Source organism: Lepidochelys olivacea (genome assembly GCF_965140295.1).
Source record: "Lepidochelys olivacea isolate rLepOli2 genome assembly, chromosome: 2".
In the NCBI taxonomy this organism is placed as follows: Eukaryota; Metazoa; Chordata; order Testudines; family Cheloniidae; genus Lepidochelys; species Lepidochelys olivacea.
In genome coordinates, this window is record NC_140412.1 from 97,961,184 (window position 1) to 97,986,968 (window position 25,785).

At 40.5% G+C, this 25,785-nt stretch overlaps 1 protein-coding gene across 4 annotated transcripts in view; it reads left to right on the top strand.

Moving 5' to 3' along the window:
- Positions 1–25,785, top strand: part of DOK6 (docking protein 6) — a 434,980-nt gene that overhangs the window by 390,228 nt on the left and 18,967 nt on the right. Inside the window, exon 9 of one of the 4 annotated variants that reach the window (XM_084619314.1) lies at positions 19,398–19,555. The exons of 2 other annotated variants lie outside the window; for them this stretch is intronic. In XM_084619314.1, coding sequence (XP_084475440.1) covers positions 19,398–19,430 — 33 coding nt within the window. In that variant the 3' untranslated portion in view covers positions 19,431–19,555. Of the gene's footprint in view, positions 1–19,397; positions 20,451–25,785 lie in introns of those variants that run through there. One more of the 4 variants, XM_084619312.1, reaches the window with a different exon arrangement.

The window sequence follows — 25,785 nt, forward strand, 5'->3', positions numbered from 1 at the left end:
GTACTTAGGTTGGAGGCCTTCATAGTATATATTCAGGTGCTGCAAGAAATGCTATTGGTAATTGAATATGCAGCATTCTTTGAACTTGGTACTGAACCAGTGCTCAACAATATCTGGCATGGTCATAAGAACAATGCAATGAAAGCATATCATCTTTTGAAAGAAATATAAAATTGAAGTCCTGACCATTTGCAGTCCTTAAAAATCCATAACACTTTTCACAAGAGTTGAATTGTTAACATTAGTGTCCTAACAAAATTCCAGCAGACTATTTCTATTCTGTCCCAGCAGTCAGTTAGATAGATGTATAGAAATGGGCCAAATCTCACATTTGTATGCTTTTTTGTTAGGTTGGGGGGGGTCTATTTACTACGGACTCTTTTGCACAGTCCTGCATTAGTTTCAGACCATGTTGGATATAAGATCCAGCAAAAGTCCCTTTTTCCCAGGGATGGAAAATGGTTTTCCACATATTTTTAAGTTAATGTTGGCAATGCTTTGAACTGGCCTACCACAGGATTTTGTCAATGCTGGGAGTGTTTCTGTGGGTTTTTTTTGTTTGTTTTTTTGGGGTGGGGGGTGGGGGGGTTTGCCTGTTTCTATAAAACATTTTCTTTAGTAATGTTAAACCTGAAGTTTGTTGTGTCTGATTTTATTTAACTTCCTCTTCCCCTGCCCCCACTTCTAGAATAATGGGTAATAATAATTAATAATCATAAAAGAAACTATTACTTTTTCTGTATCGTGTCACAAGTAAAGGGGAAACTTGGAAAGTATAAAATACTCTAAACTCTACAGGACATGAATCTAAACAAGAACTGAATTTATACCAAAACCAAACTAATAATGCCTGATCCCATGGCTAGGTATTATATTCTTCTTTCTGCCCTTAATTATTATGTAATCTTATTATGCACTGTTAAACAGCTGCCTTGTTTCACTCTGCAGATTACTACATTTCAGTGACGGATAAATTGATTCATATATGTAATTTGTTATAGAGAGTTTCCAGATCCTTAATTATTCTTATGAAAAGAACTTAATTCGAAAAATGCTTTGCCACAGTATAATGTTGCACACCCCCTTCCTGTTTACATTTTTTCTTGTTTGTTTAACACTAATCAGGAATATGGTTCTGTCAAGGTTCCTCCCCCACTCTGAACTCGAGGGTACAGATGTGGGGACCTGCATGAAAATCCTCCTAAGCTTCTCTTTACCAGCTTAGGTCAAAACTTCCCCAAGGTACAAAATATTCCACCCTTTGTCCTTGGATTGGCCGCTACCACCACCAAACAAATACTGGTTACTGGGGAAGAGCTGTTTGGCAATGTCTTTCCCCCCAAAATACTTCCCAAAACCTTGCACCCCACTTTCTAGACAAGGTTTGGTAAAAAGCCTCACCAATTTGCCTAGGTGATTACAGACCCAAACCCTTGGATCTGAGAACAATGAAAAAGCATTCAGTTTTCATACAAGAAGACTTTTAATAGAAATAGAAGTAAATAGAAATCACCTCTGTAAAATCAGGATGGTAGATACCTTACAGGGTAATTAGATTCAAAACATAGAGAACTCCTCTAGGCAAAACCTTAAGTTACAAAAAAGATACACAGACAGAAATAGTTATTCTATTCAGCACAATTCTTTTCTCAGCCATTTAAAGAAATCATAATCTAACACATACCTAGCTAGATTACTTACTAAAAGTTCTAAGACTCCATTCCTGGTCTATCCCCAGCAGAAACAGCACATAGACAGACACACAGACGCTTTGTTTCTCTCCCTCCTCCCAGCTTTTGAAAGTATCTTGTCTCCTCATTGGTCATTTTGGTCAGGTGCCAGCGAGGTTACCTTTAGCTTCTTAGCCCTTTACAGGTGAGAGGAGTTTTTCCTCTGGCCAGGAGGGATTTCAAAGGGGTTTACCCTTCCCTTTATATTTATGACAGGTTCCATGTTTCCAGTGGTTTATTATTTTGTACACTATCTGGTAATAAGGTACCTTAATTACTAGTACAGAACATTCATGGAGTTGACACCCTTTCCATATGGTGTTTGCACACACACCCATTTCAACACCCTTGTGTCAGTGTCTATGAACAAAGGGCAGTTCTAGGTATTCCTGAATGAGAAAATAGAACTTAAACATATACCAAATGGGAGCAGATGAATACATACGAGGTGACCTAAAAGATGCTTTTTCCAGGTCAGTTATAGGCAGATGTAACTGTGGCCTAGCTCTAAAACTAAGAAAAATTGTAATTTATAGTATTGGATCTGGATTCTGTGAGAGGCTAGAGAAGCCAGTAAAATAAGTGGGACCTCAACAGTTTGTCCCAAAGTGACTTTCCTGCTGCATCTGCATTATGATGTTAAATGTTTTTTTTTAAATAGCCAAACAACATAAAACACATCTCTAATCTAATTTTGCGTGAGTTGGACCCAGTATATTTAACTACACTGGAAATGTAGAAGTGGTTTTAGACTGGAAGACATCATTTAATTACCATCAAGCTCTTTGATCTGTAAAACTCCATGCTATAGTGAATCAGTGACTAACAGCATAGAGAATTTAAACAATTACACTCAATCCTGAGGCTGCTTAAGCACTATTCTTTAGATGTCTATCAATATTCAGGAGTTCTTGACTGTTCATCTTGATAACCTTTTGGGCCATGGGCACAAAGAAGGTGCAAAATTTAGCCATCAATTAGATTTGAAGTCAGAGATAAATAGACTTTGTTAATGGTATTTCAGTCACTTAAAATGAAAAAGCTGGCTGTCTGAGGATTCAGAATCATTTCACACCCAAGGCTGCACTCAGCTTTTCTGATAAACAAACAGAAAGATACACTGTTAAATTGCCCTGATCTACACAGGGAAGGGCAACTCCACTGATCTGTGACAGAAAATGGGATGGACTGTAAATTTGATCCCAGGGGCAACCGCCAGCTCTGGAAGCTGTAACAATGCAGCTCCACTGTAGAGACATCATTAGGGAATTGGAAGAGGGTGGTGCAACAGGCACGGATCTCACCCAGAGACATACAGTCTCTATGAAGATGTCTCTGTCCCTCTGTTGACTCCATGGAACAATCATATAGACTTCCTCCTCTTTAACTTGCTTCCAGTGGGAGGAGAGGAGTAGGGCCAATTGTTGTTGGACGTTATTATTAAGAAAACGTGATTAATGATAAAATATGGAGCTTTCATCTGCACATCACTCATTTGAACATCCAGATGGCACCTATCTTAAAGTCAGTCCCTTCTGCCCACTGGATTTTGTGGATTAAATTGGTGATTTCCCTCCAATTTCTAAAGGAGAAATATTCACAATACAAACATCACTACCATCATCAGAACTAATTTTTGTCCTTGTTGGAAATCTTAGCAGAGAGACTAAAGACTGGCAAGTAGATGGAACTACTCTTCCAAACCAGGAGTTGGTGACTTTAGTTTGAGATGATGTATATTTTATCTTCATAAAGTTTGGCTATATTTCAAGAGTATTTAATTGAACTTTTCGTAAGATCATTTTCTTTATTAAAAATTCTGTGAACTTTTTCTGAATCATGTGATCTTATTTCATTCTTACTATTTTCTAAAAGAAAGGAGAGAAATTTAGGAATTCTGGTATGAACAGGAGTTTTCTGGTGAACACAGTGACAGTCCAGTAGTAGATTTTACTATTCAGTCATACAGTAAATGAAGTGAAATGGAATGGAATGAGCAACTAGTATCCAGTATGGTGGTTCTTTCTGTGAATAAAAATTATGCAAAAAAAGATGGTGAGATCATGATTTTGTGTTAAAATTTTATTCTATTCCTGTACCGCTTCACTACAATGTGACTACTCACATGAGCAAGGACTACTGATATTAGTTAGTTGGGTTCGAAATCTTTCATATATGTTCCACTCTGTGTAATAAATATTTAGTCACAAGGGGGCAATCTAGTTCTATTGGGCCTAGTCATTCAGAGCATGTTTATGAACAAATGTCTAGATCAAAATACAGTCTATCGCAGGGGCGGGCCACAGGCCACATCTGGCCCCTCAGACCATTTAATCTGGCCCTCAGCTCCCACCGGGGAGCTGGGTCAGGGGGTTGCCCCGCTCCAGCCAGGGAGTGGGGTTCGGGGCTTGCCCCACTCCATGCAGCTCCCAGGAAGCAGCCAGCCTGACCCCCCCTCCGGCTCGACCCCACTCTGGCTCCTACATAGTACACAGAGACGTGGCCAGGTGCCTCTGCGGATGGGGCAGTGCGCAGAGCCGCCTGATCATGCCTCGGAACCAGAGCAGGGACATGCTTCTGGGAGCTGCTTGTGGTAAGCGCTGCCTGGAGCCTGAGCCCTCCCCTCCCCACCCACGACCCAATCCCCTGCCACAGCCCTGATTTCCCTCCCACCCTTCGAACCCCTCGATCCCAGCCCAGAGCCCCCTCTTGTACCACAAGCCCCTCATCTCCAGAGCCCACACCCCCAGCCAGAGCCCCAGCCCTGATCCCCCTCCTGCCCTCTGAACCCATTGATCCCAGCCCAGAGCACCCTCCTACACCTCAAACCCCTCATCCCCAGCCCTACCCCAGAGCCCTCACCCCCCCATACTCCAACCCAGAGCCCCCTCCCGCACCCTAGACTCCTCACCTCTGGCCTCACCCCAGAGCGCGTATGCCCAATGGGAGCCCTCACTCCCTCCCGCACCCCTACCCCCAATTTTGTGAGCATTCGTGGCCCGCCATACAATTTCCATATCCCAATGTAGCGCTGAGGTCAAAAAGTTTGCTCACCCCTGGTCTATGAGATGGTAAATATCACAGTTATGCCCACTAAGTTATTTCAAAGATGAGCAAAGGCAGCTTCTCGAATTGAAGAATACTGTGATCATCTCAGTACTGTGTGTTTATCTGTCTGTCTAATGTTCTAAAGCCTTTCTTTTTCATTATTGTTTCCAATATCTCCCTTGATTTTTAAATGGAATGAGCTTTTAGGACATGATCTTTCGACCCTTGTTCAGTTCAATGGATTTACTCACATGAGTAAGGGTTTGTAAGATTAGTTCATAAATCTCAATCAGGCACTCAAATCCAATTTGAAATTGTCTGTCTGTCTCTTTAATCTCCAACACAATGGTCTTTCAAAATCTATGATTCAGCATAGTTTTTCCAGGCAAGAAGCTCAGATATTGCTGTCCTTCTGTGGGAGATTGTAGTAAATCTGCAGGAAATTCATTCTTTTATCCTGCAGGGTGCCAGTAGAATCCTCAGTGTTGAAAAGATTTTCACCTAGTGCAATTCTGTAGTTTGACGAATCGCAGCTCAGAGCCAGGTGGCATATGTCTTGATTGTTCATTGTCTGATAAATTCAGTTCAGCAGAAGCCTAAATGGAAGGATGTCTTTTTGAGACCATCTGTCCTAGGAGATATCAGCAACAATAAGGAAAATAAAGTCTTTAAACGTTTTAGAAAAACCCCACAACACCACACACACCTAACAAAACACTTCCCATTGGGCTCCCCTTTGATTTTGAGAAACAGAGGATGTTTAACTTTCAAATAGTTTACTTGTCATATTTGTTGTGTTTTGAGTTTGAAGAATATGACTTCAGCTGACACACTTGTGTGTAAATATGTATCGAATGGACCTTGGCCATGATCATGTCTGGAAGTGCTGGATTGCCCCCTGGTGATTATAATTTTTCTTTTCAGCCTAGAATGCATATTAATTAATAACAGTTATAAACAGAAATCTCAGTTTTTTTCAAGGTTTTCTTTTTTTTTTTCTTTCTTTTTTGGATGTTATTTATCCAAAGAAATTACTGTAATGGCTCTGCCACAAAGTTAATTATCTTTAGAAGTTTCTTGTTATTGGATTACATTGCAGTTATGATTTCTTGACTGTAAAATCAGTCAGGTTATGACTAGGCTCTCATAATGAGATTGTGATGCTTCAGTTGATATAGATTATATGATGGTAACCGTGATAGAAAAAGATGATTCTTTGCTGCAGTTGAGTGACAAGCTTTATTGCTCTGTATGAGCCAATCTCTATTGCAACAAGAGTAATATTCCAGTCTCATATAACACAAATATTTTTGTGACACAAGCTCTTTGTAAGATCAGAGTGTTATTTGCTAAGATACCACAATCGATACCTTGACTTTTAACAGAAATCCTATAGTCCCTTGAAAAGATTCTCAAAGACCAGCTTTCTGCTAAATGGAAAAAAAAAAGATGATAAATTGAAAAGGATCTAGATATGAAGCACTATTTGTAACTGAACTGTTCTGTAGCTCTGTTTTCCTGTTTCTGGGTCCAAAAAGAAAGGCAGAGGTAGGGAAATAGGGGCGGGAGGAGACAATGGCCCTTCATTTTCAAACCTGCAAACTCTGTGTTAATCTACTGCTGCCTGCAGTCCATTATATGAAATGATTTAACCCTAGTGGCATACAAATTGCAAACAATATTGTTTAGGTGTCAAATTTTTCAAAGGAAGCAATTGCATAAACCTCACACCTAAGTAAATAACATATTGAGGAGCTGCTTTTACATGCATTTGGCTACCTGACAATTTTTGTGTGTTAGGGAAGCAGCACTGTTTTTTATTCCTGCCTTATTTCTCCTTAAACCAATAAAGAAGTGGAAAGTAGCCATTGATGGTACTGGAAAACATGCCAGCCACTCAGCCGAGACCCATAATTGCCCTGTTACTCTGGGCCAGAGGCATATTCTAGAAGAATGGGTTTTCTGCCTGACTGTGTCTCCGAGAAGAGAGAAATGAAATGTCAGACCAATTATCTGAGCAGTGGACAGTGTAAGGAAAACTGGCTGCTTTGTGAAGTTGTGGCCAGAGTCCCAATTATTGGATTAGGCAGAGTTTGCTGCTACACTTCACTGTCATGCTGCTATGTACCAGGGACTCGAGTACACTTAGAGGTGAGTCATGTATGACTGCAGCAAAACAGCCAATGTGCTTTGGTAAATGAGGTTCTGACTGCATACAAGCAGTGTCACTTCTGTGGAATGTATTTTTGTATTAGCTGCTGTTGAACTGGCTTTCCCTTCAAAGGTCAGTATCCATTTACTCCTGTGCAGTTGGAAGTAACTCAATGAAGTATGTGAGGTTACACTGCTGAAAAACTGGTGTGAGACCAAAATCAGGCCTTCAGTGTGAGGGAGTGTTTGTAAATGTCAAAAGTAAGAGAGAAACCTAATGGCAGTGGCAACTGTGGCTGGTTCAGTGCTTAAATACTCCATTTTAATTTAATTTGTAAGTAACAAGGGGCAAAAACCAGTCAGAATTCTTCCAATAGTTAACAGTGGAAGTGGTGTAAGCATGCATCAAGTTGTCCCCTTGTAAACTACAGACTTTGTCTGAATGGTCCAGCATAAGTTGAAACAAACCAAGAAGTGGATATAAAAGTGTTATCTACTAATGAAATTTAGCTCATGAATTTAGTATCAGGGTTAAGCATCACAACATCAAATTAATGGATCTTGATAAAGTAGGGTAAATGGGAAAAAAGCATGACTGATATCTGAAACATGCTAGAGAGAAAATTTTGCAGGTGTGCATCAGTAGTATTCTGCTGCAGCAAATTGTTAGTGTTCTTGATTAACCATAGACACTGCACCTAGTAAACAGAGTTTAGACCAGTGGTTCTCAACTAGGGGTACATGAACCCCGGGAGGAACGCGGAGGTCTTCCAGAGGGCACATCAACTCATCTAGATATTTGCCTAGTTTTACAACAGGCTACATAAAAAGCACTAATGAAGTCAGTACAAACTAAAATTTCAGACAATGACTTGTTTATACTGCTCTATATATTGTAGACTGAAATGTAAGTACTATATATATTCCAATTGTTTTATGTTTTATAATTCTATGGTAAAAATGAGAAAGTAAGCAATTTTTCAATAATAGTGTGCTGAGACACCTTTGTATTTTTATGTCTGGTTTTGTAAGCAAGTAGTTTTTAAGTGAGGTGTAACTTGGGGATATGCAAAACAAATCAGACTCCTAAAAGGAGTAGAATTGGAAATGTAAGGAGCCCATTTGTCATAGAGTAGGGTTCCCTCACCCTGGATTCCTCCCTGCAAAGAATCCTCATACACTCTGCATAGTTCATCACTGTATGCTTTAATTACAATGTGCTGTGTGCCCCTCCTTCACCCACTCTTCTCCTTTCTCTTCCTGTCTTTCTTTTAACTGTCCTGAGCTGAAGAGCTGAAAGACCTTTTTAATTGGTTAATCACTTGGTGCTTAATCAATTATCTTATCAATTTTGCCCATGTGGGGACACTTACGAAGTGCACAGAGTGATGAGTCAACCTGAGAATACTCATGCTTTATCCCATCATTATTTTTTCAGAGTTAACACTAGGAAGAAAAGTTAGGCCTCTTCATTAGAGATCTAAACAGAAATAAGGGGCAAATCCTCAAATGGTGTAAACTGTTATGTTCCACTGACGTCAGTGAAGCTATGACAATTTACACCATCTGAAGATCTGCCCCATAATATTTAAAATGCATGAAAATCTATTCAAAATACTTGAACTTAATACCTTTATTTTAATTTGCTTAGCTCATTCTCATTCAGGTGCTTCTTTCCAAATGATGCAACTCACTGAAGTATGAAACAAATACCAGTGAGGCATACATCAGCCCGCAATATAGTTCATTTAAATTCACAATTTTCAGCAGGTGACTAGATTGGCATGAGACCCTGAGACATTCTTTTAAGCCATGTGACACGACACCAGCTGTGATGAATGGAGATAAGAGACTAAAATGTTTTAAGGTAACAACCATGTTCCAGCTGAAATAAAATCACAAAACACCAGGAAAGAATTTGGATTTATTTAGGATATATAAAAGCAGGAAAACTGCCAGTGAGGCTCAACAAGACATATAGCGTGCAATAAAATGGTTAACAGTGTGTCACAGCTTACTATCTTCTATATAACTCTCTTCTTTTTCCTCAAAAATAACCAGTATGCACATTATAAAGCATCCTTCTTTTGCTGAGTCCCCTGCTAAATGTAGAGGACTCCATTTTAGGAACCTGCAATGCCAGAAGAGTTTTACCATGTCACAAATTATTTGGATGTTTGAACTATGAAATAAAACTAACCTTACAAAAAATGTTCAGAAAAAAATACGAAGAAGACAGAAGCAATATAAAACAAAACCAAAATATACCAGAAAAAGTTTGAATACTAAATGTTAAATGTTTCATTAATTAACAATAGCACTCAGCTTTTAATGCAAAATTCCTAATGTAGGTTGGCCACTGCTGATGAAGTTCAAAAATAGAGTTGGTCAAATAGTAAAACAAAATGGATTCATCACTCCCTAATAAAAGTGCTGAATTTTTTGGGGTGATGTTATTTGTTATTCAGCAATGTTTGGATAATCTCTGGTTGTTTGTGAAAATGTGTGCAAATCCTGAGATTCATGAATGATTATTGGTCCAAAATTCAAAATGAAAGTATGCTGTTCATTATTTGTCATTTATTATTGACCTGTCATGAAACTCATCCAATCGGGAAACAGAAAAGTACCATATGACTTAAATGACCAGTTGCACAAACCAAGTTGGGTTTGAGTCAGTAAGGCACTTGTAAACTATGTCCTTTGGTCTTGTTGAACTCAATGGAGCATAAGCACTTGCTTAAAGTTAAGCACATGGTTAAATACTATGCCAAAAAGGAATGGGATTATTCATATGCTTAAAGCTATTGCATGTTTAAAAACTTTGCTGAATCAGGAATATGAAAAATAATGATACCAGGGTAAACAATTCACAAACAATCAACAAGCTGGAAATGATTTGTCAAAACTATTCCACAAATAACCGTAAACACTGAATATACCAGCAGAAATCAGAATTTGATAGCCAGTAAAGGGGCCAGACTCAAACGAATACCATTGCTAACAACTATTCCAACCACTTTAATCAAAAGCATCATCACTGTCCTCCACATCACATACATCCCTTTCACACACAAACACTTAGCCCTGGTCTGCACTACAAACCTATGTCGGTATAACTATATCGCTCAAGGGTGTGGAAAGTCCATAGTAGTTATACTGTTGTAGAGAGTGGTATGTCACTGGGAAGGCTTCTCCCATCGACATAGCTACTGCCTTTTGGTGAGGGGGAGTACCTACGCCGATGGGAAAAGCCCTCCCATCAACATAGGTAGCATCTTCCCTAGGCACTACAGCAACACAGCTGCAGCGCAGTAACTGTAGACAAGCCCTTACAGTCATTTAATTTAGAGACGAGGAGCATAATACAAATGAAGAGACACATGACCTGGGAGAAAGGCAAATAGTGAGAGAGTGGCAGGTGGGATAGTAGAATTATCGTTACTCCTTGGAATGCTGCGAACCCCGGGGCTCCCCTCCTTTGTGGCAGGGCAGCATATAGCCAACATCTGCTTCTTTCTTCCCTGCTGATGATCAGAGAACAAAAAGGGAGCCCCTCTGTGTTGCTATGACTACATCTAAAAACAACACCTTAGGATTTATATAACGTTCCAGCCAGGGTGATCAGAACTTTGGAAATTGCTTTCCCCCAATCTCCTAGCAATACAATCTTGAGAAACCCCAGGTCAGGTTAAGGTAGGTACAGATCTCCTTTTTTCTCTCTCCCCTGTCCCCATGCCATATCGGATCAGAATTCCTGCTCACCGGTTTCATAATTCCAGACACACAAAGTTCAGGAGAACTTAGATTCCTGTTAGGCAAAGGCAGTGTTATTAAAAGAACTATGAAGGCAGATCTGATGCAAAGCCATGTGACAGGAGAGACTCTCCATCTGGGCAAAAGGATGAGACCCAGTGCATTTAGGATTGCACTGCATTTTGAGAAAAGGAGGAGCTGTTGTGTTTGCTGCATCTGGGGCTGAAGGCCAGCACTGGTCTTTCATTATTGTTCTCATCTTTTGCAAGTTGTCTCCTCCAGAATCACTGCTGCTGAGACACAATAGATGCTTGCAACTCTTGTCGTTTGTGTGTCACATACTGGGCTGAAGAGCATGTGTGGAAGAAGGGAGGCTGTTTTCTGGGTTTTTCTAAATAAGTAAATGAAAATTATTTTTTATCAGGTGGGGGGGAAGAGGGGAACATGACATACTGTGACACATCCCTACTGTTTTTTAAAGGCAAATTCATTTTCAAAGCAAAACAAAAAATCCCTGGCTGGCAGAAGCCTGAGCCACTGTGCTCGTCTCAAAATGCTCCTTCCTGCTACTGCTTCTTAGTTTAACTATTACAAAAACTGTTTAGTGATAATGGTGTGGTTTTGATTTGTGCGCTTTGGCTGTGTTCTTTGCCTGTTGACACTACCTATGTGACCAACCAACCACTTCCTCCTTCAGAAATGTCTGTTCCTTGTACACCTGCCTAGATCACACACTGCCACCACAGAGTTTTGCAAGTGTTTTCTGGGAAATACCTTTGCAGGGGTGAAGCACTCTCTCTCAGTGCCTCTCCCAGTATCCTGAATGTCACCTAAGTTTTAAATAAGACCCCAAATGTTTTTGAAATGCAGTTTCTGGCCATCCACTGGCTCCAGGCCTTGACAGTGAACTGGGAAGACAGACCCCCTAGGTCCATACAGAGCCCCATTTTATCCTGTGATTGTCCTCAACGTGCTCTTAAATGAACACATCTGGTATTTTTAAGTTTAATTTGCCTTTGTGATGAATACCTAAAGCCAACACTTTGTGCTTCTTATTTGCAGGCTGCCATTTTGCCTTAATGGAGAATCATTTGATCACCTTTTTCATCAGATACAATATTTTCAAAGTCATCTGTGTCAAAATTGGATTGGATTGACATCACCCAAGATGTCAGAGGCTCCCAGGCATGTAAAGGCAGTTTCCAAACCACCTGCTCCCAGGTTTCATTCAACTAAAGATCAGTCATAATACAGGGAAGGAACAACCCATGGCCCTAAGCAAAAAATTGCCCTATGCTTACATTCACTAAGTAAAACAGAACCTATTAAAAGCAAAATGATCTTTACTGCACGTCTGAGTATTTATAATAGTCTCAAGACTCAGAAATCAAGAAATGCCAGTAGATTGAAGACTATATAAAGGGGATCAGTTTAACAGTACGCCACAGTCATGGGGTATAAATATGGTGATTTTTATCACGCAGAATCAATGTCCTGAGTAATCAAGATGATTCAGTCATCCCTTGTGTGAGCTATAGCATAATAAATTCTAGATGTTGTTCTTCCAGAGGTAGAAAGCATTGATATGTTGTCATTATAACATGCCCATTCTATCAGAGTTATCTCAAACTTCAGCTGTTCCTGCCTGATGCATGCTCAAGAAAGAACTGTTGTATTATGATGGAATATATGGGCAGAAAGAGTTAAAGGTGGTAACATAATCCAGTTACTGTCCAACATTAAACAATGTTAAACAAGGTGTGGGGTTACAGAGACCTCAGCTTGTTTAGTACCATGGCAAATACACCATTTAAAATCCTTTTAACCTTTTATTTAAGATACAGAAAACAAAGAAAAGCAGTTAAAGCATTTGAAATGTAAAGTACTAATTATGGCTTTCATGTTAACAACATCCCTTGTTCCCTTTCCCTTTAGTTGGAGAGAGTTTTTAGAAGGGAAAATACCCTTTGTCTGGCATCTCTTAGATGGTATCAAAGATGGTAATAACTGTTCTTTTGAGGAAAGGAAAAGAAGTTAGTTGAAATAGGCTGAAGCTGTTTTTTCAAGTCCAATTTCATTTCACCCCAGGTTGTGTTTGGGTTTTCAATGGTAGGTGAAGGTGGGGAGGTGATAGTGTCATCTAAGTCCCTCTCTGTGATCCGGTCTAGTCAGGACATCTCTCAGGATCAGGATAATGAAGACCTGGAGTCTCAGGAAGTGGTGGGGGTGGAGCCAGTTTTTCTCCCAAAATCTCTTTCCTTAAGAACGCCAAAAGCTGGTGGTGGGCAGAATAGCCCCCCCTTTCTCCCTCCCCCCCCCCTTTTTATTTTGTCCATCAACTAGGCCTGGTTTCAGACACATCAGTTTTGGTTCACTGATTTCTGATTCCACTCTTTTCTTGTTTACCAAGCATGATCTTAACCCAGTCCTTGAGTTATATTGTTAGGCCTTTTTGTTTGGACAAATTCAGTCTTTCTGTGTCCCTTTCATACCTTTCTTTGTTGTTACAGATTTTTGTGAAATCTTATGAACTTCACTCTTTACAGTTCAACTCCCAATTAGGGTAAATTTGTAGGCCCAATTATCACAATATTAAAACCTCTCAGAACAGCTTCATTCTCAATACCATTTGACTTTAATAAGTCATCATAGTTGCTGGCTTATTTTTTAATAGTCTTACTTCCCAGGGAATGCCGCCTTAAGAAGACAAATTAAAAGCAGTGGTGAAAAGCTGTTTGCTGTTTATCTTTACTTTGGGGGATTGTTTAGCTACTGTTTTTTTTATTTCCTGTGTTATTTTATTGAATTCTTAAAAACAGCAGATACGTTAATTTTGGTTTGCCTTTCGTGTTCAAACTCTCTAGCCAATAATCTTTGTACTGCATATTTGCAGGCTGCTATTTTGCCCTAATGTAGAAGCATTTGATCACCTTTTTTAATCAGACAAACTATTTCCAAAGTCATGTGAGCTAAAATTGGACTGTAGTGTCCCTCCAGCTCTGTATAACTATATTCCCAGTTTCATCTATCTGGGAAGCCACTTAAATTCTGGTGTTTATTGTCTTCCTCTTCGACTGTATCAAAGTTTGCTTGTACTTAGATAATTCCCTCTGTGTTTGCAATATTTGTGAAGAAGGGTGCTGTAGTTTAAGAATATTTTTGTATTCGTATTGTGTGTGTCTACACAACAACAGGTTCTAGTTTAAGACAGAAGTTTAAGGGACAGATTCTACGCTGTGCCTCTCTCAGGGGATGCAGCCCATATGGCACAGTTCATGGCAGCTGCAGAAGGGCATGCATTTTCTTGATTTCCCTTTTTATATATCTCTGCTTCTGGAATGCTGATCTAACTTCACCAACTTCTCTATTGCTATCGTTGGTTTGCTTCACATCCAAGAATAGCTGGAGCACAAAGTGCTGGCCACACCCCTTCCATCCCCAAAATGTGAAGTGGGGCTAAGCATGTGAAGGGGCATGTCAAGGAGAGCTGCATTTCCTTTACACTACTGGAGCATACAAATCTGTCTCCAAATAATTCTAAATTTTGTTATGCTCTGCCAATTCTTCTCGGCTCACTGTAACCTTCTCTTTCTCTCACTCCTTTCTCCATCCCTTTTTTCACATTCCGCCTTCCTCCTAAAAACTGATCTCTTTTCATTAGTCTTCAATCATCCTCTCCAATTCTCTTTCCCACTTTGTCATCTTCTATCTGTTTACAAAGCACATCTGATATTGCAGTAATAGTAGAGAACAATCTTTGTCGTGTCCCCTTCCTTTTCCTATCAAAGCCAATAAGTTCATGGAGTATAGGTCCATCAATAGGTATTAGCCCGGATGAACAGGGATGCAAAACCATGCTCTGAAGTGTTTCTAGTCTCTGATTGCCAGAAGCTGGGACTGGGCAACAGGGGATGGATCACCTGATGATTTCCTGTTCTGTTCATTCCCTCTGAACCACCTGGCATTGACAACTATCAGAAGACAGGATACTGGGCTAGATGGACCACGGGTATCACCGATATGGCCATATTCTTACGTTCAATAGCAACATTTCCATTCATTTCTTCAATGGAAGGATTGATCCCATTACTTTGTAAGCAATAAAATTTAAAATAAAATTTTCCTTTTCTCAAATGTTCATATTAAGTATAATTGTCTTGTGCATGTGGCATACTCTAAACACTATCAGTTGTTGTTTTCCTGGACAGTAACCTGGGCTGTTGAAAAGATTCATACTGTCTTTTTTTTGTAATGATGTAGCTCATACTAGTAATACATAACTAAGAGGCACTGTGAAGACAACTAATTTACCCTTTGAGAAGACAGTTTCAGAGATCTGCCTGCCAGCACGTTTAGCAGATTGTTCATTTGATTTGTCAGACTATAATGTTTTGCATAAGGATGCAGCTCCAGCCACTTGGGATTAAACAGAGCTGTGTAAGGATGGCTGCTGCACAACTGTTGTATTTTCTGTGGCAGTACTGATCACAAAGGCAATACTAACAAAGAAAGGGACTGAATGAGCAGAGAAACAGAAGTGGCAGGAGACTGGAAAACGCAAGATAGATGTTTACAAGTTAGGATTATGATTCCAAAAAGGATATGCTGGTAGTCATTGGGGAGGGGAGAGCTATTTTAATGAAGCTTTTATTTTCTCTTTTTTTTTTTTTTGCAAGAGATGTTTCTAAGGGTCTCCTACCATCACACACACACTCACTCTCTTACTTTTTGACACATCTTTTCAAGTTCTGCCTCATCTGGTTTCATCCAGCTTTACAAGCATCTAGTGAAAATGAGACAGGCAGTTCACAGCAGAAGTCCCTTCTGGGGAAAAGAAAAGAACATAACTTACATCCCTCAATAAATCTGTCCTTTTGTTTTTGATTTCCTCGTGGTAACTGAGGGCTTTTACAGCTAAAACAAACTATTTTTAGAGTTATGAAAAGTGGATTAGTTTCCCTTGGTGGTTCATGGATGTTTTAGACAACTACTTTATTCCTACTAAACTTAAATAACTTAAATGAATAAAGTTTCATATGCCACAGTAATAAATAATAGGAGAAAATATTTTGTTTGGGCCTGGGGGAAATACCTTGTTTTCTTATACTTTATGGCTACACTCTGTATTCCTCTAAAATTAAAAGAAAACTGCTTTTGAGTAAGTGGGTAATCAAGGCACCTGTTCTAGTCCTGAACATATATAACATAGTGATAAAGGCTGGGATTTTCAAGAGTTCCCCACTTTTAATGAGAATTGGGCACCTAAATGTCCTTTGTGCATTGAAAATCACCTTCTACCCTTAAAATTGTTTTTGAAAGTGGAGAGCCAATTCAAGATTATTAAAATAAATTCATCAAACCCTTTCCAGTGTGACCAGTCTATCTAATGGTCTCCTAATTGCAGAATGTTAGGAAGGAACAGAGAACCTGCCTGGACCGGATCCCAGGTCCATCTAGTCCAGTATCTTATTTTTGACAATGGCCAATACCAGATGCTTCAGAGGAAGGTATAAGTGCCTGCAGTAGCAGATATAGGATAATCTCCTTCCTCATAGATCTCATCCTGGTTTCCAGTAGTTAGAGATTGATGTATGCACTGAAAGCACAAGGCTTAATGTCCCTTTCAAAATTTGTTCTCATGAATTGTGATCATTCTTGATATCCATACCCTATATATGTTTTTCTTCTGGATTTCATTCCTGATCTATGCTCCAGATGATAAACAAAATTGTATTCATTTAATCAAAGGTGTGTTTTTCAGTCAGATTAGTTAAACAGGTGCAAAGCTCTGTGTGGACATTCTTAATTCAATTTAAAGTTGGTTTATATTGATTTACTCCAAGTCAATACCTTGTTAACTTAAGATAAATCAATACAAACTGGAGTTAAATCGATTTAAGAGTGTCCACACAGGAGTTTGTACTAGTTTAATTAAATGAGTTTTTTTAAAATAGTGCAATATTTGTGTGGTGCCAAGTCCTAGCTCTCTTTCTGTCTGGGCTGTGAGAAATGCAGCATGGGTATGGAGAATCTTGAGTTAATTAACAGTTACACTGTGTCTGATTTTAAGATGTTGTATTTACTGTATTGTGGTACTGGTGGCTGGAAAGTTCCCAGCTGCCTTGACCACAATGAGCATGGTTGGATAACCGCAGATCATTTCCTCCATAACAGTGTATTAAAGAAGGAGAAACTGATGGGGTGCTTGAGAGGTTTCCTGAAGAAAACTGGGGTTTCAGTCTCTGTATGAAGTAATTTTTATTAATAATAATGATGATGATGATGTATTATTTTATTTATTTTATTTCATGTTCTTCATTTTAGTGGCAGCAAAACGCTAGGCACATCACAGGCAAGAATACAAGATTTCTATCCCAAAAAGTTTACAATCTAAACTGACAAATTACAAAACCAAGAGAGGGAAGGGAACCAATGAAAAGCCATACAGCTGCATGGTAAATGTAGTCATGTGTGTTGATATCTCCCTATTTTTAATGCAAATTAATATTTTGGCTTTGTTTATTTATGGCCTATCTTTTCAAAGTGTCAAGTTAGTTAATACCTGAGCAGGAGTGGAATTGTTGTCCAGAAGACAATTTATGAGCTCTTTGAAAGAGAAGTGGGTTTTTTTTTTCCCCCAGCAGCAACTTGGAGTGAGGATGGTTTAGGTCAGAGAAAGGCTGTAGGCTATTTGGAAGAAATTCAGGACATGAGCATGGAAGGAGGGCATCGATCATGTGACCATGATAGAAGAAAGCTGCTCTCTCTAAGTTTCTCTAACTCTGAACAAGAACTTTATTCGTAAACTGGAAAATAGTATTTATCCCTAAAGTTAATCTATCTCTCTCTTTCTTTGTCACTGCCTAGACTTTTTCCTCTCCCCATGCGTAATGAGGAGGGTAGCAGACAGATGGAAGAGAGGTAGGCGGGAGCTAGGTTGCAGCAAAGCAAAGATCTTAAAGATAATCTAGGTGATCTGGAAAACTAAGTAGAAATATCTGAAGAAGACTTAGGATATATCTACACTACGAAATTAGGTCGATTTTTTAGAAGTCGATTTTTAGAAACCGATTTTATACAGTTGATTGCATATGTCCACACTAAGCGCATTAAGTCGACAGAGTGCGTCCTCAGAACCATGGCTAGCATCGACTTACAGAGCGGTGCACTGTGGGTAGCTATCCCACAGTTCGTGCAGTCTCCACTGCCCATTGGAATTCTGGGTTAAGCTCCCCATGCCTGATGGGGCAAAAACATTGTCATGGGTGGTTTTGGGTACATGTCGTCAGGCCTCCCCTCCCTTCCTCCGTGAAAGCAATGGCAGACAATCGTTTCATGCCTTTTTTCCTGGGTTACCCATGCAGATGCCATACCATGGCAAGCATGAAGCCCATTCAGCTCACTGTGACCATACGTCTCCTGGGTGCTGTTGGCAGATGTGGTACTGCATTGCTGCACAGCAGCAGCTCCTTGCCTTCGCAGCAGATGGTGCAGTAGGACTGATAGCCATCGTACATCTCCTGGGTGTTCCTGGCAGACCTCAGTGAGATCGATCGGGGCACCTGGACAGACATGGTTATTCTCCTCTTAGAGCACCGAATGGGAGCCAGAGACTACAGGTCATTCTCTTCTTTAAGTTTCGTCTCATGGAGATTCAGTCCTGCCTGCAATATCATGGGAGCTTAGGCCTCTCTCCCAGCCGGCAGCACTGCACGGTCGCACCTACTGCAACCTACCCATGGCTCATGAAGCCTGGACAGTAGTAAGAAGCAGTTCAACTATAGGCTGAGCAAGTGCAGAATTGGTGGTAGAATGTGCCTTTGGACATTTAAAAGATCGCTGGTGCTGTTTGCTGACTAGGTCAGACCTCAGCACAACCAACATTCCCACTGTTATTGCTGCTTGCTGTGTGCTCCATAATATCTGTGAGAGTAAGGGGGAGATGTTTATGGCGGGGTGGGAGGTTGGTGTCTGATTTTGAGCAGACAGACAGCAGGGTGATTAGAAGAGCACAGCAAGGTGCACTGTGCATCAGAGAGGCTTTGAAAACCAGTTTCATGACTGGCCAGCCTTCGGTGTGACAGTTGTGTATGTTTCTCCTTGATGGAGATCCGCCCCCTTTGTTGATTTTAATTCTCTGTAAGCCAACCACCCTCCCCCCTTCGAAATAAAGTAACTATTGTTTTGAAACCATGCATTCTTTCTTTATTAATTAAAAAAAAGAGATAACGGCCAAGGTAGCAACACCCAAGCCCATGGGGTAGGAGAGGAGGGAAGGACAAGGCCACATTGCTTATTGTAGCCACACTACTGTTTGAATGACAGCCTTCTGTTGCTTGTGCCATCCTCTGGAGTGGAGTGGCTGGGTGCCCGGAGCCCTTCCCCTGCGTTCTTGGGCATCTGGGTGAGGAGGCTATAGAACATGGGGAGGATGGGTAGCTCAGTGGTTTGAGCATGGGCCTGCTAAACCCAGGGTTGTGAGTTCAATCCTTGAGGGGGCCATTTAGGGATCTGGGGCAAAAATTGGGGATTGGTCCTGCTTTGAGCAGGGGGTTGGACTAGATGACCTCCTGAGGTCCCTTCCAACCCTGATATTCTATGATTCTATGAGGGTAGACGGTTATACAGTGGATGCTGTGGGGGTCTGTGCTCTTGTTGGCTTTCCTGTAGCTCCAACAGATGCTTCATCATGTCTGTTTGCTTCCCCAACAGATGCTTCATCATGTTCATTTGCTCCTCCATTAGCCTCAGCATCGCATCCTGCCTCCGCTCGTCGTGCTCACTTAGTTCTTTCCTGGCTTCTGTCACCTGTGCTGCTGAGTGCTGCTGAGTTCGCCATGCTGACTAAACAGGAAATGAAATTCAAAAGTTTCCAGGGCTTTTCCTGTGTACCTGGCTAGTGCGTCAGAGTTCAAAGTGCTTTCCAGAGCAGTCACAATGGAGCACTCTGGGATAGCTCCTGGAGGCCAATACTGTTGATTTGTGTCCGCACTATCCCAAATTCAACCCAGCAAGGTCGATTTTAGCGCTACTCCCCTCGTTGGGGAGGAGTACAGAAGTCGATTTTAAGAGCCCTTTAGGTCGACGGAACAGGGTTGGTTGTATGGACGCAGTCATTTTTAAATCAACCTAATGTGGCTAAATTCGACCTAACCCCGTAATGTAGACTAGGCCTTAGACATAGTCAGAACAGTGACTATGGAAGATTATTTCTGTAGCAGCAATATTGGGGACAGATTGAAGGTGGCATCCATTAGGTCAGATGAAGAAGCTGAAGTTACTTAAGTGACAGTTAATCCTTAGGACCCAAACAGGGTTTTGGCAGAGAGGAATGGGCAAATTTTTGAGTTGTATGAACACTGAAACTAGTACTGTTTGAAAAATACTATTAAAAAGAAAATGTACAAGTTACCACCTTCTCTGACTTTCAGATTGCAGGAAATGCCAACAGGATGATATATGCAGCTCCTTGCTTGGCTTTCTGGCTTTTGTGGATCCTATTCTTAGGTGCCTAACTCTCTCCAAGCATTGTATATAGAGCTAAGTGTCCAGCTTGGGGCTGTGGATTCCACTAAGCGGTAGAGCACCTAAAGTTAGGTTTTGCAACACTGAGCCTAAGTCCACTTTGTGGATCTAGCACATTCTCTCTGAATGTTCTTCATGGCAATTAGTTCCAAGGAAAATTTGCACCATTAAAGTCTCAAGTGACATCATCATTTCCAGTAGCTGATAAAGACTGAATAAAATGTTCTGTTTTTAACTGTTCCCATTGACTGAAAATTAAATATAAATGTAACTGAAATATTGTTGTTTTGTATCATTTTATCAAGTAATATTGGGACTAAGGAACATGACATAAACAGTGCTGAGGATAATGGCATTACCTTCATGAAAGTGTACTGGCCTTGTCACTTTCAATTCCAGCTTTCCCCAGAACAAGTATTATGTTCTTGTATAAGAGTTGACACTAGAAGTGCTGCGAAGAATTAAGATCACTTGACAGATATTGTGATCAAGAGGGAGAGAAAATATTGTTATAGCAGGGGTGTTTATTACAGTGCATAAGCTTGGGACTAGGGGTCTCCCAAGAAGAAGGCTTAGGGGCTTGGACTGTTCTAAAGCAACTTGTTTCTAAAGGCCAGATCCTCAGCTGGTGTAATTTGACATATCACCATATGGTTAAATTGAGCTACATCTATTTACACTAGCCAAGGATCTGGCCCAAAAAGAGGACAGATTGTTCTGAAGCTTTTAGCCTAGAACACTGTTTCTTAGTAGAAGAGCAGTGCTGCCTTTAGTGAAATTTCTGTAGAACGGAAATGTCTGTGTGCAGTTTTGACCTCCTCTGTTCAGGATAATCAAGACTTGGATCCATTTTGTAAATTACTGTCTTACACTAGAAAATACCCTGACTCTTCCAAAAGGAAACTGATCTAGTACAAGGCCCCAAAGTCTGCTTCTGATCAGCAAATGTGCAAAAAATTATAAATCTGTTGTGTGTATTTGAATGAAAATAAAAATGTGCTATTAATTAGTTTAATGATAAGAAAAGAACTAATAAATGAGGGAAAACAGTTTTAACTGTTGGAAATCAGGATGAATATTTCATATAGTTATAATTGGTATGGCAGGTATCACCAAGTAGTGCTGTGACATATGGTCTTTGGTGTTTGTTGTTTTTCTTTACTGTGCAAGGAAATGTTCCATCTTAGGAAGCCGTACTGCGTTGTTTGCTTTGGGGTTAATCAAGGTTTTGTGGAGAAGGAGCTGTGAGAGCAGAAGGAGAGTTTGCTGACTGTCTTGGTCCCTGATTAGAGTCAATTCTAGAGGCAGAATTGCTCTTTAGGAACCAGGCATTGTTGTTGGGCTGCGATTTCTGAAAGAAGGGATTGCCCTGCATGCTCTTTGATCATTTCTGTTCCAGGGCTGGAGTACGTTTGAAAATAAAACAAGTTAACCTAGAACAGGGGTTCCCAAACTTGATTCGCGAATTGTTCAGGGTAAGCCCCTGGAACGGTGAACTGTGGCCACTGGGAGCTGCAAGCGGCCATACCTGTGGACGCTCAGGTAAACAAAGCATCTCGCAGCCCACCGGGGCTGACCCTGAACAAGCTGCGAACCAAGTTTGGGAACCCCTGACATAGAATAAACCCAGACTCTTTCCCTGATTTCTCCTCCACTGGGAAACTGATTTGCAAGAAACTAGACAGACATTGGCTAGCACTCTGGAGATAGGCAACACTCATGTCAGAATATGACACTGATGTTGGAAGCAGGGGCAATATAAACTTTTGCCACAATCAGCAAAGGCTAGTAACTTGTGTTGTAGAAGGAAATTATTTGTTACTATTTCTTCCTGAATACTGGTGGAATGGCATTGACTATTCAGGGCACTGTTTGGATGATCTAGGAATGTTTGGCCAAATTCATCCCTGGTGAACCTTCCTTAACTTCTTTAGAATACACTGACCCACAAGTGTGTGTACAACTCCAGATGAACATCAGGGCTACATCAGTATATCTCCTTCAGATATACATAAGAACTGGCTAACTGACATATCTCAAAGTAGTCATCAATGAGTAACATCCTCAAATGGGGTTGTTTCTAGTGGGATTCCACCAGGATAAGTACGAAACCCAATACTAGTCAGCATTTTCATCAGGTAAATATAAAATCACTGCTGATAAAATTTGCAGATGACACAAAGATAGGCAAAGTGGTAACTAATGATGATGACAGGGCAGTAATACAGAGTGATCTGCATTGTGTGGTAAGCTGAACCTATTCAAAGAAAATGCATTTTAATCCAACAAAATGGAGGACTGCATCCTGGAAACCAGTGATTCTGAAAAGGATTTGGTGTAATGAGCAACTCAGCATGAGGTACCACTGCGATGCTGTGGCTAAAAGCGTTTATAGAGAAGTAGGGAGGTGATTTTTACCTCTGTAAAGAGCTCGATCTATTTAGCTTCTCAAAAAGATTAAGCGGTGACTTGATTACAGTGTAAAAGTACCTTCACTGGGAGAAAATACTGAGTCATCAAAAAGTCTTTAACTTGAGGAGATAGGTAGAACAAGAGAACCAATGGTAGAAAGCTGAAGCCAGACAAATTCAAATTAGAATTTAGGCACAAATGTTCAACAGGGAGGGTGATTAACCGTTGAAACACACTCCCAATAACAGTGGTGGAGTCTCCATTTCTTGATGGCTTCCAATCCAGACTGGAGCCCTTCTGGAATGCGTGTTAGCCAAACACAAGTTGTTGGGCTTAGTACAGGGACGACTGGGTAAAATGTAATGTCCTGTGTTATACAGGAGATCAGACTATATGATCTAATGCAGTGATTTGCAACCAGGGGTTCAGGGGGAACCACCAAGCAGGGCCAGCATTAGACTCACTGGGGCCCAGAGCAGAAAGCCAAAGCACCACCACCCTGGGCGGAAGCCTAGGGCCCTGAGCCCCGCCATCCGGGGCTGCAGCCAAAGCCTGAGCAATGTAACTTTACAGGGACCCCTGTGACATGGAGCCCCAGGCAATTGTCCTGCTTGCTGCCCCCTAACACTGATCCTGGCTTTAATATGCAGAAAACTAGTTACTGTGGCACAGGTGAGTATTGGAGTTTTTATAGCATGTTGGGGGTCGGGGGAGCTCAAGAAGAGAAAGGTTGAGAACCCCTGACCTAATGGTCCCTTCTGGCCATAAATTCTATGAATCATCCCTCTCACTTGAATTTCCATTGTCTAAATCTTCCATTCAGGAAACTCAAAGTATGTGTACATTTCACAGACATTCACTGAAGCAAATAGCGAAAGAAGAACAATAGACATACTTGAATACTTGATGTAATGTGCATGTTACTCCTTTCCTCCTATCTCACTGGGTCAATTTTAGTTCAAAACTTGATTGCTTAAGTAAAACTCACTTTGGTTAGATTTAATTAGTCAGATGTTGGTGACTTTTGATCACTATTTGTTTGCAGGACGTTTAGGAGTGGTTCATGTGGGTCAGAAAAACTGTCTCTTGAGTCTTCCCTACCACCCGGATCTCATGTTAAAATATTACAGTTTGATAGGCCAGCAAAGTCAGCATCCAGTCTGTATCATATGTCAGTGAAGTAGTGTCAATCAACAGTTCAGTCTCTGTAGAAATGTGCACAGAATCTTTACAAAAAGAAAAGGAGGACTTGTGGCACCTTAGAGACTAACCAATTTATTAGAGCATAAGCTTTCATGAGCTACAGCTCACTGCATCGGATGCCGAAAGCTTATGCTCAAATAAATTGGTTAGTCTCTAAGGTGCCACAAGTACTCTTTTCTTTTTGCGGATACAGACTAACACAGCTGCTACTGTGAAAAGAATCTTTACAGTAAATATGGGTTTGATATTGCATTGTCTGTCCAAGGTGTGTCAGATAAGTCCAAGTCTTTTAACCCTCAGATTGTGATCATTTTGTTCAGTCTGCATTCCCTTAACAGTTTTGTACTAGAACAGCCCTGGCAATATGCTTATTGTAGGAAACAATAAATTCATCTGCTCATAAGTAAACAATTTAGATGATTTTGGAGTGGTGGAAGGAGAATTGGTTCCTTTACTTGAAGAAAAGTTGATGTACTTCTGTAGTTCTGTATCGTCAGCTAGATATGCAAGTGATGGCTGTCTTAAAAATGTGTATAATAGTAGTAGTAGAGACTGTTGAGACATGAGTGTGCTCTTGTATCAAGGATTCCTACACATTCCTTTCTGGGGAACTTGTTGGTTTCTTAATAAATGGGCATGTGTGTGTATGGGGGGCGGGCATGTGCACGCGCGCAAAATGCTGGACTTTTCTTTAGACAGCTCCTCCGATGGACATATCACAAAATAAAATTCAAAGAGGGAAGGCAGTCACCATTCTTCATGATCTTATGCACAGTGGAGCTGATAAAGAGAGACCCTCAGAAAGATTAATGAATACTGGGAAACAAATTCTGCCCTTGAATGTGCTTATAGCTCCCATTAAATTGGTGGCAACCGCACATGGTGCATATAAGAGCAGAATTTATCCCCATGTGTTTACATCCATGTTACATTTAATTCAATAGATTTTTTTCTAAAACACTATCAGTAGTTAGACACAGTTTTCTATATTACTATTTTTAGTTTCTCATTGCTGCTCTTTTTTCTTGTAATATTCACTTAGAAACAACAGAATAAAAATCCTTTGCTAGTGGTTTGGCAAACACGGATTTTTCTCTCTCTTTATTATTGACGACAAGCTGACATAGAATACAATGGATACTTCCAAACAGCATAATTTTCTATTCCATCAGAGTTGTTAGCACTGTCCTGGGAATGGGATTTATTAATTGATTTGCACTCCCTGTTTATCTAGGGGTTTTTCCCCATTATTTATACCACACTTATTACTGTGGAATCTGAGCTACTTTTCTGGCTGTGCAGCAGAGATTCAAACGAATAGTGTAGTGCGATATATGAGCAGAGGAAACAGGGTTTTTATGGCATAGGGTGATGGGTATCTGCTCAGGACATCACTTTTCAATGAAGTATTATGACTCTGGTAGGTATTCCATTCCTTATGGGAAAAATAAATAGTACAGTTCTAAAGTGACCAATTGTCCCTGGTACAATGTAACACTCTTTGTGTTTCAGACAAGTATAATACGTAGAGTTTTTAATAAAGGACCACATGAAGACGCCATCTGGACTATAGACAGAATATTCCCATGCTCCAGAAGCCCCCCAAGAGTGCAGGCAATGAGGGAATGGCCTTACCCTGAGAGGTCTGAGCATCTTTGACTCTCATGAGCTTAAGTTGGAGATGACGATATTCAGAGGAGGTGCCACTCACTACCTTTCAATTCAAACTCCTACAGTCCAATCTCATAAGGTGCTAAATACCCTGGTCCTAATTAATCAAAGCACCTAAGCATAAATTTAACTTTAACCACACGAGAAGCCATACTGAAATTAGGCATGTGCTTTGCTGGACAAGGACTAAAATGCTCAATATTTTGCATGACCAAGTCACTATTGGGGGGTGGGGGGGAAGGAGAAAGATGGGCAGTAATGAGAAAGAGATGGGGACACCATGAGAAAA